We start from the raw sequence: 16,928 nt of genomic DNA, 5'->3' as shown, positions 1-16,928 counted from the left end.
GAGAATGTGTGTCCCCGTGGGAGAGGAAGCTCACAATAGGAATTCCTGGAAGACCTCTTTGGAGGTCCCGGCAAATTTGCCTGCTCGAAAATCAACCTAAACAGACCACCCCTCACAACCTAAGGAGCTCACCTCCCCAATGCTAGGGAGTCCTGCTAACAGAAAGCTGTACGGGAGCTGGGTGCATAGCCTAGGTTGTGGTCCTACCCAGGAGCATCCATGAATCGCTGTGTTGGCTTTACAAGGGACAAAAAGTCTAGGAAGCTCCAAGGGTGGGGACTACTGGGAAAACAAAGACCAGGCAAGATTGTCCAGGGCAGGGACACTTCCTTAGGCTGCCAGCAGGAAGGAAGTGAGCCCAGCCCAGCCGGACGGAGCTGGGGAAACTCTGCCCTGACTCGACTCTTCTATTGTTCATAGCTTTGGGGTTAGCTAGGTAGATCCAGTACAGGGAGTTCCCCAGGCAGGATGGTGGTGGTGAGATAGGATACTGCCTGATATGGGGAGCCTTGGATCCTGGACAGGAGGCCCAAACAGGGGCCTAACTCCTGGTTTATTACAGGGGATGGCAGTTGCTGTCTGGTATGGGGAGCCTTGGCCCCTAAATAGGGGCCTAGCTCTTGGCTTATTGGTTTATTACAGGGGATGGCAGTTGGTCTACAGAACTGCAAATCTATGTTGAACAGGATAATCTTACTCAAGACTCGACAAGTTCCAGCTTTCAGCAACTTGAAGGCCAATTGCCCTGACCTGAGTTGATGAACTCCTCCTTCCTAATTGGGTTTTTTGTTTTGTTTAGTTTAGTTTTTAAACTTCTTGAGTTTATTATGGCCAAAGGCTAGGCGGGCAGAGAACCTGCTCAGAGCAGCCCTTGAGGAATGTAGGCAGAATGTCCGCTGGCAGCAGAGAGCTGAGGAAGTGTTGGGCTTTACAACAGAAGCTGCGCCTGCGCCAGAAGCCTGAGCTCGCCTCCCTTCTGATGGCTGACTGGTGAGTGTGAAGTCTGATGAAGTCAGGTGAGTGTGGACCTTAGAGCCTGGAAGGAGGCCAAGGCCAGGGTGGGAAGTGTCTGTTGTTCAGGTATAGCTGGGCCTTTGAGGTCTATGGGGCCTAGGCTGCCACCTCACTTCAGATAATCTGGTACTGTTGGGACCAGAGCCATCCCACAACTGTGTGTGGCTGCACTCACCCCTCAGGAGCTCAGGCTGTCTCCAGAAGGATCCCGTGACCTTCTGTTTCCAGATTCCCAGACAGGACGGACAGGTGAGTGGCCCTCTGCATCTTGAGAGGGCTGGAGAGGGTATGTGAACACCGCCACCTGTTGGCCAGGGCTGGTACTGCTATAGGCGATGTTCTGACTGGCTTCTAGGAGGGTTTGCTAGGTTCACCTGATCAGCTCAAGTGGCAGTCTAGAAACTGGATGTTAAAGCCTCGCTGGAAGCCACTCTCACGTGCAGGGTCTACAAATAATTTTTATTGAAATTGAACAAATAACACAACAGTCTTCCTATGCTGGGAACCGCTCTCCCCAAGCCATTTCCCACACTCTGGAAGCACAGAGCTTCCACAAATAGTTTTTTTTAAAGCCATCTCTATAGAAATCACACGCTGCCCCAACATTATCATGGTCTAGGCTATTTACAAACCTTCACATTTTAATTACGCCTTTTATGTATTTCCCCCTCCTTTCTGTCCTTACCAAGGAGCTCCAGTACTTTCCCTTACCGGACCCTGAAGGGGTAAAGATACTGTAGGAGAAGGGGGGGGGATGGGCTCCTCATTGCTACTGGCACCAGCCCTAGTTGTTTCTTACCATTAGGTGGTGGACCACCTCTCCCCTACAACTGGGGATTTGTGGGACTGGTGCAAAGACAAGGGAGGTGACGGAATATGTGGTCTGGGGCAAGTCCCCACAGGTACAGGCGACCATAGCCTGTCCTGACCCCGGCCTGTACCCTCTCAACTTGAGGGCAACTGGTTGAAATCAGGAGAGATCAGTCCAGCCCTGGGTGAAGGGAGCAGCCTCCACACCGGTCCCCATTCTTACTGAAAGCCAGCAAAGTGTCCAGCTTAGAGTGGGAGCACGTGGCAGGTAGGCAGGAAGGAGGAGGCTGGCTCACATCTCCAGTCAGTCCGATACAGGAGGAATCGAGGTAGCAAACGGCTGAAATGCTCTGACTAAGGGTAAGGGGAGTGAGGGAAAGGAAGTTCTCACTTGGGTAGAGCCCCTACAGCCCAGGGGCCGGAAGAAGGCAGACTCTGCTTGTAAAGTGCTGTAGCTTCTAGGAGGGCCGGGCCCTAGGCAAGCTTGGAAGAAAGCAGGTCAGGCAAGTAAGGAGGAACCAGGCATTCCTGACCGGCATGTGTCCTGTCATGCTTCTTGCAGAAGTGGCTGGGGGAGACGGGCTGGTAATTCTGTCATTAGCCCTCACCAGCCACCCACCGCTTATTGTTCAGACATAAAGCAATACCAGTTAACACTGAGGGTCTGCCCCTCTTACAACTGAAGGTTCTGGGCCAATGGAGTTTAGTTTATTCAGGATTGTGGCACCAGCCTGGACTCCTGAATGGAAGCTACACCTTGGTCCTGGGAGTTTCTTGCTGGGGCAGTGGGTACTCGTGTCTGCCATACCACAGGCTCACACTTCATAGAGGATCACTGGGAAATCCACGTGGATTCGGGGGGGATCCAGCTTCACGAAGCCCTGCCATGGAAACAGAGGCTAGTGAAGATCAGCTCTGGGCCTCTCTGCTAAGAGCCTTCCTGTTATTCCCAGCTCTTCCCCCAGAAAGCCCCATCTGTATCTATGCAGTATGGACGTTGACATACCGACGGAGGTTTATACAGTCAGTGCTCAGCCCCTCACCTGAGGAATCAGATTCTTATGTACCCGCCTCAGCTTGGCTCGCTTCTGCCCATTCTTGGTGACGATTGTCTCCTCATAGAATTCGTGAGCCAGATCTCCATCTTCATCATAGAACATGGAGCTGTGTAGAGAAGGGAAGGGGCTGAGATGGACCTGGCAAATGCCACAGACCACAGGGAAGTATGCTGAACCCCAAGAGAAGAGGGGCAATCTCCGTGGAAGCACAGTATGCCTGAAGAACTCTTTGCTTGGTGCTCGGAGGGGAGCAGGCAGTCTGGCAATGCCACTGTTGTCCTGTCCACAGGACATCATAGCAGAGCACCTTGGCTAGGAACTAAAGCTAGTTCTCATCACTGGTCTGTTCCACAAAGGTAATGATTCTAGTAGCAGGCCCTTCACCTAGGGCTTGTAAAGTGGGTGGGGTAGTGGCCTGGGCATACTGGTCTCACTCCTAAAGACACTACTGCCCAGGTTCAGGGCCAAAGACCAAGACTGTGGATGTCTGACCAGGAAGGCTGCACTCCAAGTCATCCCCAAGTGGCTGGTACTGTCTAATCGACACTGTTGGGTCTCTCTGGTATTTACGGTCAAATTTCCATCACAGGGAGGGCCAGTCCCTAGGAGCCCACTAGGTCCGGGACATTTTGTGTGAGCACCTGGGTTAAAGAGGGCTAGGTTAGTGCTCAAGACCTAGAGAACCCAACTGGTTGAGGGCCCTTTTGTTGTTGTTGTTGTTGTGGCCCCACCTTCAACACTGAAGCCTATCTCTGCTTTTCCAGACACTAGTCTCAGAGGTCCAACTTCACAGTAAGAAAGGCAAGACACCTAAACAGAAGGTCATTTTCGTTTAGATTCTTCTAAGGCTTAGGAAAACAGAAGGAACATAAATGCCTTTAATTTGCAGGCTGAGCTGGAAGACACGAAGGTCTTAAGACTCTCAGAGGCCGTCTTAGCTGTATTGTGGAGGAGCCGCTCCCTAAGAGACAAGCCTCAGTCAATTCTCTAAAAAGGCCATCTGGGCGGTCAAGAGCTGAACGCCGCTTGATTTTCCCTTCTCCTTGCTTTGACTGGGACCCAAAATATGATAGTCGACTGGTTCAAATGTAGGGGGGCGTTTCTCATTCCCGGATGTCCTCCCAAAGGCAGATACCCATGCCCTTACCCGCGGCGCGTGAATACGAAGGGAGGCACTGCTCGGGCTCGAGACCGCACCAAAGACTGCTCGGAGCCTGCCGCCTCTGGGCCGCCGCCCCCCGCGGTGGAAGCGAAGGGCCAGAGGCCCCGAGCTTTGGAGCCGCTGGCGCCCATGTCAGCGCCGCCGGCGCATGGCGGACCCAGCGGCCGCTCCGCTCTCACAGCGCGGCGGGCGCGACCATGCCCTGGCCCAGCTTCCACTCGCAGGTGCCGCCGCCGCCGCCGCCTTCCGCAGGCTCTGCTGTCTCCACGGAAACCTCACTTCCGCTTCCGCACGTCCTGCACGGTGCCTCCTCTGAGTGGCTAAAGGTCTCGTCAGTCTGTGGTGTAGAACCAATAGCCGCTCTCAGAGGCTGAACACCCTAGGATGCGCTGCCCCCAGGTTCACGGGAGCCTATGGGTCCCAAGGGTCAGTTGGGACTGCTCCCTCCCAAAAGGCGGAGGTAACGTGTTGTTGTTGACTTTAAGGTCGCACGGGGTATAACTGCTCCCACGTCCCTGACGCCGCCCAGAACTCGGGCCCAGTAGCAATAGTCAATTAGGTCATCCCCCCAACCTCAAAGGGACCTTAGGCTTGCCTCAGGCTAAGGTACATTTAGCTCTTCTCACAACCATATCTTTGCAGGTGTTTGCTTGTAAGAAATTAAAGAACTTGCTAAATGTCTTTGTCACTTTTTTTTTTTGAGACAGGGCCTTACTATGTAGCCTTAGCTGGCCTGGAACTTGCCATGCATAAATAGCTGGCCTCAAACGCAGATCTACATGCCTCTGTCTCCTGAATGCTGGGATTAAAGGAGTGAGCAACTACAAAGGAGGCCAAACTTCTTTTAAAAACTTTTTGGTCAATTTCTTACAACTGAAGGAACCGAACCTAAATTAAATGTTATAAATTCACCAGATAACATACTTCAGTAAAAGGATTGTTACCAGCTCTACACTTATAGTATGTGAAGTGTGATACCCACAAATAGTTATTTGGAGAGGGGGTTATTACTATGGTTTTCTGAATTGGCCTGTGAGAAAAGTTTCCCTGTGCAGTAACTATAGCTTATTCTTGTCTCCACCATGACCTGAGCCCGAAGGTTGAAAGACACCTCAATCTATAAGCATACATTTCCTAAGCATATTGGTCCCACTGTGACCTTGGAAAGGATGCGCTCTGGATGTGTCAATTATTGTTGGCAGTCACTCTCATTAGGTGTTACCCTGACTGGTGGCCCACAGTATGGAGTCCAAAACCAGAAAAGTTCTTGCATCTTTATTCAGCCAATTCTCTCAGGCATCAGGCCCTGATGACAACTGTCACACCCCCATCCCTTTCCCCACAGGAGGCATTCAGTTGAGGCCACAAAACATTACATACATTCATACACTTCCATCAAAAATATCTGAGGGAGACTCTGGCTTTGGCAAATAAGAGGAGGATCTGGTCCAGCAACCTTTCCCTTAGAGGAGGCACTGACCCACCGAAGTTGTACTGGCCAGTCCTTCCTGACCCCAGGGTGTGTGTTAAGTCAGAAGGCACGGTAAGAGGGAAACCCAGTCTCTTCCTTAATTGCTTGTATTATTCTGAGCAGCTACCCTTGGCTCTGATAGGGCTATCCTGAGACCCATTCATGACCCAAAACAATCTTTCTCCATAGGTAAGGGCCCTCACCCGTGAAAACAGAACCTTCTTCTGTCTGTAGTCCCTAAGATTCTCACAGCTGTGACCCTGATGAAAGACTGGGGCAGCTACCCAGAGTATGACCCAGTACATAAGGGCAGAGGGATGCAAAGCCATACCCTGCCATAGCCACTGGTAGAGGGCCAGCTCCTTCACTGTTCTCTGGGCTCATCCCTGTCAGCAGAGGAGGACCTCCACGCACACGCACTCCTCAGGCCCCATGGGCCCTGTCACACTCACACGGCACGCTCTTTGCACTGCCTGTTCTCCTCCTGTCACAGGGAGACCCAAGGTCACCCCAAAGGACAGGCGTGCAGGGCCTCTTGGATCTTCTGGCGACAACGAGAATACTTCTGCAGGATCTGGCGAAGGTGTTCCTCTTCTTCCCGCTGCAGGATGCGTAAGAAATTGTGCAGTTCAGGCATGCTGAAGGCATCCCACTGGAAAGGGCAGAGGAGAGATACACGGGCTGCAACAATGTATGGCTAAGTAGGCAGACTCCTCAGAGACTAGTCCATCCGCCTCCTGACATTTACCTCCCTTTTCAGTCCCCTCCTCACTTCCTTATCTTATGTATATGGGTGTTTTGTCCTATATCATGTGTATGCATGTTTCCACATTGAGGTCAGAAGAAGGTATCAGATCCCCTGGAATTAGAGTTACAGATGGTTGTGAGTTGCCATCTGGGTGCTAGGCATCAAACCCAGGTCTCCTGTAAGAGCAACATGTACTCTTAACCACTGAACCAACTCCTTTTCCTGTTGTTTAAAGATTTTGTTTTTGTTTTTTCGAGACAGGGTTTCTCTGTATAGCTCTGGCTGTCCTGGAACTCTACTCCGAAGACTAGGCTGGCCTCGAACTCAGAAATCCGCCTGCCTCTGCCTCCCAAGCGCTGGGATTAAAGGCGTGCACCACCACCGCCGCCCAGCTAAAGGTTTATAATTTATTTATGTACATTGGTGTTCTGCCTGCATGCATGACTGTGTGAAGTGTTAGATCCCTTAGAACTGACATTAAAGACAGTAGTGAGCTGCCATGTGGGTACTGGGAAGTGAAGCCCGGGTATTGAACCCAGGACCTTCAGAAGAGCAGCCAGTACTCTTAACCGCTGACCCACCTCTCCAGCCTCGCTAAGCCAACTCTTTAAGCCCCTATTTTGATGTTGTTGTTGTGTTTTTGAGTCATAGTCTTTCCACATATCAAAGGCTGGCCTTTAACTTGCTATGTAGCTTTGGTTAATCTCAAACTTGTGATTTTCCTGTTTCTGCTTCCTGAATGCTGGGATTACAAGTTATTTATCACGATGCTAGGCTTTGCTGTTAGGCTCTTGACTAAAACAGTCTGTGCTAGGATCCTCATGAGCACTCCGTATAGAAAACAGAAAACAGTCGCCTCACAGTGAGATATATCTGTTTGTTGTAAGGTGCACTCTCCTGAATATTCTCAGATTCATTCTCTCTCTAGGGTCTCATAAATGTTAGCAAGGCACTCCCCTCCCCCAAGACAGGTTTCTCTGTTTAGCCCTAGCTGTCCTGGAACACACTCTGTAGACCAGACCAGGCTGACCTCAAACTAAGAAATCTGCCTGCCTCTGCCTCCCAAGTGCTGGGATTAAAGGCATGCGCCACTACCGCCCGGTTATCTTTTACTTTTTCTTTATCACTAAGCTACATTCCCAGACAGCCCTCTTACTCACTCCATTCTTTTTCTTTTCTTTTTGCTGCTGAGTTTTATGCATGTTCAGCATATATTCTTACCACTGAGCCACAACTAACCCCTAGGTAAAAGGTCTATTTTATTTTATTTTACTTTATTGCATTACTGGGAATTGAACTGTGTTGTCTAGTTTTTGGTTAACTTGATATAAACTAAAGTTATCTGATGGATTATGATATGGAACTGTAATCCAAATAAATAAGCCCTTTTCTCACCAACTTGCTTTTGGTCATGGTGTTTCATCAAAGCAAGAGAAAACCTCACTAAGACTTGAACCAAGGGCTAAGCTTGTTGAGCAGTTTATCACTGAACTATAGCCCCAAGCCTTTTTACTTTGAGACAGGATGTCATTAAATTAACTTAGTAGCCCAGGACGGCTTTGAACTAGTGATCCTCCTGCTTCAGCATTCCAAGTAGTTGAGATTACAGGCCAGTGTTTTGTTTGTTTTTGAGATAGGATCTTGCTATATAGCCCTGCCTGGTCTTGACCTTTAGGAAATCCTCCTGCTTTAGCTTCCCAGGTAGATGAGCCTGCAGGCCTGTGCCGTCTGTCCTCACTGGTAAACCGTCTTAATGCTTCAAAGCGGCCTTTATGTTTTCCAGGTTATACATGAGAAGCTTTTTTCTTTTTCTTTTCTCTTTTTTTTTAAGATTTGTTTTAGGGGCTCGAAAGATAGTTCAGTGGTTAAGAGCATTGGTTGCTCTTGCAGAGGACCAGAGTTCAATTTCCAGTACCAATATGGTGGGTTCCATCATCTGTAACTCTGTTCTAGGGGAGCCAAGACCACCTTCTGACTTCTATGGGCACATGTACACATATGTACACATATATACATGCAGGCAAAACATTCATACACAAAGTCTTTTTTAAAAATCTGTTTTATGTGTATAAGTGTTTTAAAGCCTGTAGGCAGGTATGTGCACTGTGGGCATGGTCTGGAATTATGGACGGCTCTAAGCTTCTACATGGGTCTAAGAACCAAATCCAGGTCCTCTGCATGAACACTGGCTTTTAACCACTGAGCCATCTTTCCTGCCCTATTGTCCTAGTTTTGTATGTGTGGGTGCGCCTGTGTGTCTGAGTGGGGTTACATGCACATAAGTACAGACAGAAGAGGATGCCCGAAGAGGAAGGCAAATCCTCTGGTGCAGGAGTTGCAGGTGAATGGGAGCTACTTGACATGGAAGCTTCAAACAGAACGTGGGTCCTTGGGAAAAGCAGTAAGTACTCTCAACTGTGGCGCTGTCTCTGAGCCCAGATATAAGGAGCTCTGAACTGGTCTTGGCTCACCATGAGCTAGCCAAGTCCTCACTTCCAACACCAAGAAACAACAAAGCCCTAAGGCAATTCTTCCTAGCTTGTGTGTGTTTTTTTTTTTTTTTTTGACCTCAAACTCACAGCAATCCTCAGCCTTCCAAGTACAGTGATGATAACATGAGCCACCGAGTACAGGGATTATAACATGAGCCACTAGCTTCAGCTTCTTTTTCTTGGGATAGGCTCTATACCTTGGCTTGAGAGTCCTGGAAGCCTAAAACTTCCTCCCATTCGAGGACCTGCATATTCATTTGTTTTTAAAGATTTATTATTTTATGTATATGAGTACACCATTGTTCTCTTCAGACACACCAGAAGAGGGCATCAAAGTCCATTACAGATGGTTGTGAGCCACCATGTGGTTGCTGGGAATTGAACTCAGGACCTCTGGAAAAGCAGTCAGTGCTCTTACCACTGAGCTGTCTCTCTAGCTCCAGAACCTGCTATTCTTGGAGAGGCTGTGCAGGGCTTGTCCTCTAGACCACGTTCTCCTGAAACCCCCATAACTACATCCCACTAGCTTTGTCTAGTGATAGGAAAATAAGAAAGACTATGTACTCACATTCACCTCTCCAGAGTCATTCTCCTTCAGGACAAAGCTCAGGACTTTTTCACTGGGCCCTGCAAGGAGCCGCAGCTTCAAGGGCTGCTCATCGTCTGACAGTTTCCGGAAGTATACTGGAGGTGGTGGTGGGGGGATAAACAATTAGAGACAGACTCAGATGCCTCAGCCCCTTAATGCACAGGGGTGTGATATATACCCCTTAAGTAGGGAGTGTTGAGACCGCAAACCTACCTTGGCCATGACGTTCAGTTCGTTCAAAGAGTGCAAACTTGCGAGGATCATCTACTACCATGAATTTTCGAAGCAGGGCCTCAATGACTTCCCGTGCCCGTGTTCGTGATAGAACATGCAGATGCTTAATAGCATCCTTAGGCAAGTAAAAAGAGGTGCGGCGCTTCACAGCAGTGCTCCGCCCTGTGCTCCTCCGGGCGTCCTGTAAGGACGGTGGTTTCTTGCTGGAAGGCACTGAGACAGGCCGTACTAGCTTCAGCTGAACCTTGATGAAGCCTGTGTAGGAGCCATCCTTATTCTGAAAAAAAGAGAAAGAAGAACCATGCCATGCCAAGAAGTTCTACTGGAGATGGAAGAGGTTGAGCTCTCTGTGGCAGGGCAAAGCCAGGTATGCATAGATCGCTGTTTGGGCACACCCACGAATACTTGGCTAGGACTCTGGACATCTGGCACAAAGCTGGGCTTCTGCCCCCACCACCGACACTCCTAAGCAGCCAACTCACCAGGCTCATGAAGAGGTTGCTGTTGATCTGGCCATTGTAATCCTTGATTTTCTGCTCAGTCTCAGCTTGAGAAAGATCAGGTGTCTCCCGCTCTACAGCCTCATCCTAAAAGACAGGCCAGCGTGGATATAGGCCCTTGACAAGTTCAAGGCCAGCATGGATGCAGGTTCAAGGCCAGCATGGATGCAGGCTCTTGAGAAGCCCAAGGCTTTCTGGGCCGTGGGTTGGGGTGGGGATGGGGGACACCTTCTGGCTTGGAACTTGATTTTGTTTTTTCATTTTTTTTCCGAGACAGGGTTTCTCTGTATAGCCCTGGCTGTCCTGGAACTCACTCTGTAGACCAGGCTGGCCTCAAACTCAGAAATCCACCTGCCTCTGCCTCCCAAGTGCTGCGATTAAAGGTATGTGCCACCACTACCCGGCTTGGAACTTGATTTTGGTCCTGTCACCAAACCTATACATTCTGAAGCCATCGCTGCTTCTAGTTTTGCATGCTATAGATGGAGACAGCAAGGAAAGGTAGACTCATTTGGCTTCCTGCTGTCTGGGGCCACCTCAGCACTGGCTGTGGCCCCTAACAACATTACAGAAACAGACAAATGAAGGCACATGGCAAGAGGCCAGGAAAACATGAAGGCATGAAGGACTACTGGGAAAAATCTTGTTTAAAGTAAAAACACTTTGGGAGGGATAAAGTGTAGCTCAGTGATAGAGTAATTTCCCATGTACAAGGCCCTTCGATCCCCTCCCCCCACATACAATTAAAACCACATCTCAGCTGGCGCACGCCTTTAATCCCAGCACTTGGGAGGCAGAGGCAGGCGGATTTCTGAGTTCGAGGCCAGCCTGGTCTACGGAGTGAGTTTCAGGACAGCCGGGGTTACACAGAGAAACCCTGTCTTGAAAGAAAAAACAAAAAACAAAAAACAAACAAACCACATCTCCACTGCCATAGCGGAACCGAGAACACTAGCTGGGTCAGTTTGTTTTGGAGAAGGGAGTCCACTCTCCAGCTCTGTACCAGCACAGAGCATGACCCACGGTAGGGTCGGTCGGAGGCATGGGAGCCGATGCTCATCAGCCGTCTAACTACCAGTAGACAAGAGTTTGGGAAAGGTGATCTCTATGGTTTCTTGGGGCCAGCCATATTACATCTTATATAGTGAAGAAATCACTGGGACATACAATTTACTCCTTGACTCAAGCTACACAGAAGGCAGCTTCAAGCCAGGTTCTCATCTGCCAGAGGTGTATAGGCAACTTCCTGGCAGAGCCTGTCCTACCAGTGGCAAGCAGATAGGCTTCTGCTCTTCCCCCTTGCTGTCTGAAGATTTAGCCCAGAGACAAAGTTCTTCTGGGACTGAATTTTTGCTGGAGGGTGGAGTGCTGCTCAGGGCAGTAGGGACTCTGAATTGATTTTCCTCTACCAAATTCGCTGAATCTCACTGCAGGAGTCTTACCTCCTGTTGGTTTCAGAAAGGCCCTAGTTAGAATGCAATTGGAACAAACACAGTTGGGATCACCACTAGGTAGTTCCTTGTCCCAGGAGAATTCTTGAATGGCCTTGGCTAGGGATTGAACCTGCAGCCTCACAAGTGCTCAAATATTGAACCACATCCCCAGCCCTCATGCTTTTACTCTATTTACTCTTTGGGACTTCTTAGCTTCCTTTTTCTTTTTTCTTCTTCTTTTTTGGTTCCTTAATGGTTGGAAGCCACACTAGCTAAGCACTCTACAACCGAGTTAGCTACAAACTTCAGCTGCTTTTAAACAATTCTTTTCTTTATATGCCTGCCTTTTTTTTTTTTTTTTGAGACAGGGTTTCTCTGTGTAGCCCTGGCTGTCCTGGAACTCACTCTGTAGACCAGGCTGGTCTCGAACTTAGCAATCCACCTGCCTCTGCCTCTCAAGTGCTGGGATTAAAGGCGTGCTTCACCACTGTCCGGCTTTTATATACCTTTCAACTGGCCAGTATCTTGTATTTTTTTTTCCCACCTCTTCACAATAGAAGATGACTCAGGCTGAGTGGTATGGAGGCAATCCCAGGCACCCTCCCCCCTCCCCCCATTAAATCTAAAGTCTGGACTAAGGTTTTGGAGGTGTCAAGTGGTAGCCCACCTATAAGAAATTTGTATCAAGCCTCATTACAGCTTCACAGACAATTCCATTCTCTTGGCTCAAATAAGGAGTTCTAGGTCAGTGCTGTTACATTTTCTTTTTTTATTCTTCTTCTTCTTTTTTTTTTTTTTGGTTTTTCGAGACAGGGTTTCTCTGAGTAGCCCTGGCTGTCCTGGAACTCACTTTGTAGACCAGGCTGGCCTCGAACTCAGAAATCCACCTGCCTCTGCCTCCCAAGTGCTGGGATTAAAGGCGTGCGCCACCACCGCCCGGCTTTCATTTTCTAACCTTCAGTCTCTGTCTCACTTTCTGGCCTTGGTGATGTTCTGAGGGATTCCAGCTCCAGAACTTATCCGAGCTTGGAGGCCACAACCTCGATATTCCCAGAAAAGCCTGATAATTTGGGCACATCTAGACTTTTTAAAGAGGTTCAGCTGTCCTGGTACCACACTTAACTTTTTTTTTTTTTAAGTCTTCCTGCTCCCTATGGGTAAGATGTTCCTAATAAGTCCAGAGTAAGACCCTCTTCCTGTATTCCCCAAATCCCTTTGCACGGTTCCACCCCTGGAGGGAAGAAAGATGTGGGTCCACCACTGGGGTCAAAGAGTTGCTCCAACAACGGCTGGAGACTTTGCTGGCTGATCCAAGACCGCATACGACAAGAACAAGAGTCCCCTCCCAAGCTAACTTCTCACTTCCCGGTGGACTCCTCCTCCACTTCCTTATTTCCCCCAGGGAGGGAGTGGGAGCGCCCAAATGCGAAACCAAGACGCCGGTTTGGATTGCGAGGTCGGCTTTAGTCATGGGTGAATAACGCCCGCCTGTGGTCCACCCTTCAAGCTTCAGAGTTGCTTCCCCTGGCTCAACCGGTCTGTGACTGCAAGGGCAGGGTAGCCTGGGTACTCAGTACCATCGCGCTGGAACCGGGCTTCTACCCGGGACAGAGAGCCCTACCTACGTCTCCCCGTTTTTGTCTGGGCCCGCCGAGAGGCTCGCGATGGAGAGGCGAGGAGGCTGACCAGCAACTAACTCTCCAGGCCGCAACTTACCGGGCAGGGGCGGGGTTCCAGCGACCGCCCCTCACCCGCCGGCGGCACCCCCGGGGCTCCCACCTGGTCCCGGCGCGGCCTGCGGACCAGCGAGGTGCGCGCCGTGAAGTACTGCTCGAGCTCCGAGTCCGAGTCCTCCTGGCTGCAGTAGCCACTGCTGCTCGTGCTGCTCCAGGTCATTTCGAAGGAAGGTGTTTCAGCCTCGCCCATCGCCTTGCCCGCCCGATCCCTAGTCCTCGGCGTGGAGAGACTCCAACCACCGCCTCGGGCGCGCGCGTGCGTGCGTGTGAGCGTGTCGGGACGCGCTTGCGCCGAGGCCAGCGCCGCGCGGCAACCGTTAGGACTGAAACGTAGGCAGCCGGACTCCAGCTCTGCTGTCAAGGGGGGGTGGGGGGGTGGGTGGGGATGTCGCGGGGCGGGGACACCACGCCGCGGCTCGAGGAATGACCTCATCGCAGAGGCATCTCCACTCGGCTCCGCCCCGCGGGCCCGGGCGTGTGCGCATGTGCAGCGACCTTGCCTCCGGGCCGGAAGCCGGGGTATGAGAGGTGCGCGTGCACCCGGCCAGGGCGCGCCTTCGCGGCCGGTGGTTTGTGGGCTGTAGATTTGGCGTGGAGTCAGCGCCTGACAAACCCGCAAGCAGAACTGGTGTCTCTGATGCCGGGAAACTGATCATTGGGATTGTTCATTGTGGTGCACGGCGTCCGGATTAACCCCTGACACCTCCGCTGAGCCCCGGCTTCCCTTCCCGGCCCGCCCTCCCCCGACCCCGCGCTCACCACGTTCGTGTCCCGCTCTAGTGCGGAGTCCCAGCCCAGGTCTCGGGGCCCGCAGCAGTCCAGGCAGACGAGCGCACGACAACGGTAATGGCAGGTGAACTTGCAGTCTGCAGAAAGGGCTGGCCGTGAGGCGGGGGAGCTCGGCGAAGCGACCCACTGACTGCGGGAGCCTCTGCCCGACGGGTTTTGGGGCTTGACTGGCCTTTTCTCAAGCCGGTTACCGCCCACTGCTACACAGATCCTAGCGTCCTCGGCTAGGCACCTCTGGACACTTGCTGGAAGAGCTCAGGCGGTTAGAGATCCAAGCGTGCTTAACACTTGTGCTTGCCTTCCGCCGAGCTTTGCCATTAACTTGAAAACAAAGGCATTTAATTTACGACTTCCTATATTTGTCCTCTGTCCCAGTTAGGTTTCAGACTCGGGACAAGCGGCAGAGATGCCTATGTAACGGATCAAAGCAGACCTAGCCTCTAGATTCTCCTAGTCCATACCTGTTGCAGGATATAGCTGGCATACCCCGCCCTTTACCCTGAACTTTTCAGGGCAAGGACTAGGCTTCCCCTCCCCCAAAGATTCTTAGCTATAAAACCCAGACATTTTGTGCTCGCTCCCCTTCTCTCTCTTTCTCTCTTTTTATCTGTCTCCGAGTCTCTTTCTGCCTTCATTTCTTTCTCCCTGCGTGCACACCTTCCCTCCCCCCCCTCCTCCCTGTCTGCTTAGCGACTTCCCTAGCCTCCTTACACTCAGCTTGAATTGACTTCTTCGGTCGAAAAAAAATCTACTAGCCTCCACTTGTTTACACAAGTCGATTTTGGTTTTTGAGAAAGAATCTTAATGGAGTTCAGGTTAGCCCCAAATGGGGTTTTTGAACTCGGTGATCCTCCTGCCTCCAACAACTCCAGGGCTAGGATTATTGGCACGAGTCACAATGTCCAGTGGACAGGTCTAACGTTTTTGTCTTCTGTACCCATTGTCAGAATTGTTAAATCCTTTGGTTCCTGCTTGCTCCTCCGACTCCCAGGGATAGCACCCACTGCCCAGGTTTCCCTCTCACTTTTCTGAGGCTCCTTGGTGGAGCCCCTTCCTTAGTTCTATCAAGGTCCAGGCCTCATAGTTGATGTCCAGGTTTCTCACCTGTATACTGTCCCAGTTCTGTCTACACTCACCTGGTCCAGAACCCAGGCAGCACTGATTTGCCTCTTCAAATCCTACTCACAGTGCCTTCACTTTAATATCTAACGAAGATTTCAGATGAACATGGCCAAAATGTCATTTTTTTCCAACTTCACTCCACCCCAGAGTTCCTATCTCAACAAGCTATTACTGTAAGACCAGTCTGAATCGAAACCCTCCATTTACCTTTGATTTCTTCCTTATCTCCCCAAACTGTCTTGCTTCTTAGACAAGAACTCCAGAGCAGCTTTCTTTCTCTTTGTGAATGTTGAAATGCCACAACTCCTGCTTCCATGTGGCATTCTGTCACAAACTACTGTACTTGACTAGCTGAACTTGTGACATACTCATGTAGTGAATGAGATGCTCTCGAGGCATGCACAGGCCTAAAATACCCTATAATACCTAATACCTTATAATACCTTAAGTTCCTATGTGGCCCAAAGCACCGATTCTCAACTCAAAACTATACATCAGAACTTGGGAGGCAGGGGCAGGTGGGTCGCTTGTCACAGCATCGTCTGCATAGAGAGTTCTAGGCAAGCCAGGGCTGCATAGTGAAACCCTGTCTTGAAAAACAACAAAACAACTAACCAAACCAAACCAAAAAAAAAAAAACCAAAAAACCCAGAATGCCTCAGGTCTGCTTTCAACAATGGATTCAACAAGTCTGAGAGGAGAAGTAGGCACAAGGAGACTGGAGGGTTTAAATTGTCCTGGGTGATTCTGTTTGCTGGTAATTCTTAGGTCAGAAGGACCACTCACTGTGTGTGTGGCTGTACTCCATGTTTTAGCCTCTGCATCCTTGACTCAAAACAACCTTGACTGAAGTTTCAATAGAATTCCTACTTACAAGAATCCTAACCAAGGTTCTAACTTTTTCTGGCCCCCTATTATATGTGGGGGAAGTCATCCAGGAATCTAGAGGGGGAACACAGTGAGCCAATCCTTGGGAAGAGGCGGACCTCGGAATGTAGGCTCAGAGCACAGTAGGCACAAAGGCTTTTCAAGAAGGGCCCAAGCACTTTAAAGACAAACTTGAAACCAGCACCTTGTTATTCACAGACAACTAACTCTGCCCAGCTGTGCAAGAACAGAGTGTGACGAGTGATGACCGTTTTCTTAAGCACTCTCCCTGATGGGGCGAGGCAAGGAGATCTGGTCTGGTGGTCTGGATCATTACTACTGACCAGCCCTCCGCTGCGGCTTGACCCGCAACTAAGGTGCTGCCTTTGACCTCCCGTTCCGTAGTCGCTGGCTGTGTGGGGCCGCTACTCACGCGCGCACTGTAGGCCCTTGCGCACGACGCCCCAGATGAAGTCTCCACAGAGGTCGCACCACGTGTGCGTGGTGGGCCCTGCAGGCTGGAAGCGGTGGCCACGACCCGGGACGTGCTGCTGTGACGGATTGCGTGTTGTGCCCGGAGCGATGCGCAGAGCGTTGGCTCGCTCCAGCCGGGTGCGGCCTGGACCGATGCGCCCGGACGGTGTCAGCTCGCGTAGTTCAATGAGTTCTGGCTCCGCCGACATGGCCTGATCAGGCCGGTGCTGTAGCGGACTAGCTGGGAGTACCAAGCGGGCGAGGCCGCAAGGCGGGCCGCAACTTCGGCACCGCCCCCAGGATCAAGACTGGGCGGCGGGAAAGAGCCGAGGACGCCGCGCTGGAAACCGAGGCGAGCGGACTGTGTGGGCGGGGCACGGCACAGGGGTGGACCCTTTCAAAGAGCCCCTTCCCAGCCTTTCAGTCCAG

At 50.8% G+C, this 16,928-nt stretch overlaps 2 protein-coding genes and 1 long non-coding RNA gene across 6 annotated transcripts; 1 reads left to right on the top strand and 2 right to left on the bottom strand.

Moving 5' to 3' along the window:
* Positions 1-318: 318 nt before the first annotated feature.
* Positions 319-4,721, top strand: LOC116072257. The gene is made up of 2 exons (XR_004111381.1): positions 319-1,016; positions 3,772-4,721. It is a non-coding gene; the product is annotated as an uncharacterized LOC116072257 (long non-coding RNA).
* Tusc2 (tumor suppressor 2, mitochondrial calcium regulator) lies at positions 1,455-4,306 on the bottom strand. The gene is made up of 3 exons (XM_031343598.1): positions 4,030-4,306; positions 2,868-2,988; positions 1,455-2,705 (listed from the first exon to the last, which is right to left on the bottom strand). The coding sequence occupies exons 1-3, from the start codon at positions 4,173-4,175 to the stop codon at positions 2,640-2,642; spliced, it is 333 nt and encodes a 110-aa protein (XP_031199458.1). The 5' UTR covers positions 4,176-4,306; the 3' UTR covers positions 1,455-2,639.
* A 584-nt stretch (positions 4,722-5,305) lies between the features above and the next one.
* On the bottom strand, positions 5,306-16,850 carry Rassf1 (Ras association domain family member 1). 4 transcript variants are annotated; one of them, XM_031343594.1, is made up of 6 exons: positions 16,459-16,850; positions 14,007-14,113; positions 10,061-10,165; positions 9,558-9,855; positions 9,324-9,439; positions 5,306-6,167 (listed from the first exon to the last, which is right to left on the bottom strand). In XM_031343594.1, the coding sequence occupies exons 1-6, from the start codon at positions 16,706-16,708 to the stop codon at positions 6,021-6,023; spliced, it is 1,023 nt and encodes a 340-aa protein (XP_031199454.1). In that variant the 5' UTR covers positions 16,709-16,850; the 3' UTR covers positions 5,306-6,020. The 4 variants fall into 4 exon arrangements, with proteins under 4 accessions (XP_031199454.1, XP_031199455.1, XP_031199456.1 ...); XM_031343595.1 differs by lacking the exons at positions 14,007-14,113; positions 16,459-16,850 and adding an exon at positions 13,228-13,598; XM_031343596.1 differs by lacking the exons at positions 14,007-14,113; positions 16,459-16,850 and adding an exon at positions 13,291-13,598.
* Positions 16,851-16,928: the final 78 nt, after the last annotated feature.

Source organism: Mastomys coucha, unplaced genomic scaffold (genome assembly GCF_008632895.1).
Source record: "Mastomys coucha isolate ucsf_1 unplaced genomic scaffold, UCSF_Mcou_1 pScaffold23, whole genome shotgun sequence".
In the NCBI taxonomy this organism is placed as follows: domain Eukaryota; kingdom Metazoa; phylum Chordata; class Mammalia; order Rodentia; family Muridae; genus Mastomys; species Mastomys coucha.
The sequence above is the reverse complement of the archived record's forward strand: the minus strand, read 5'-3'. Positions and strand labels throughout refer to the sequence as shown.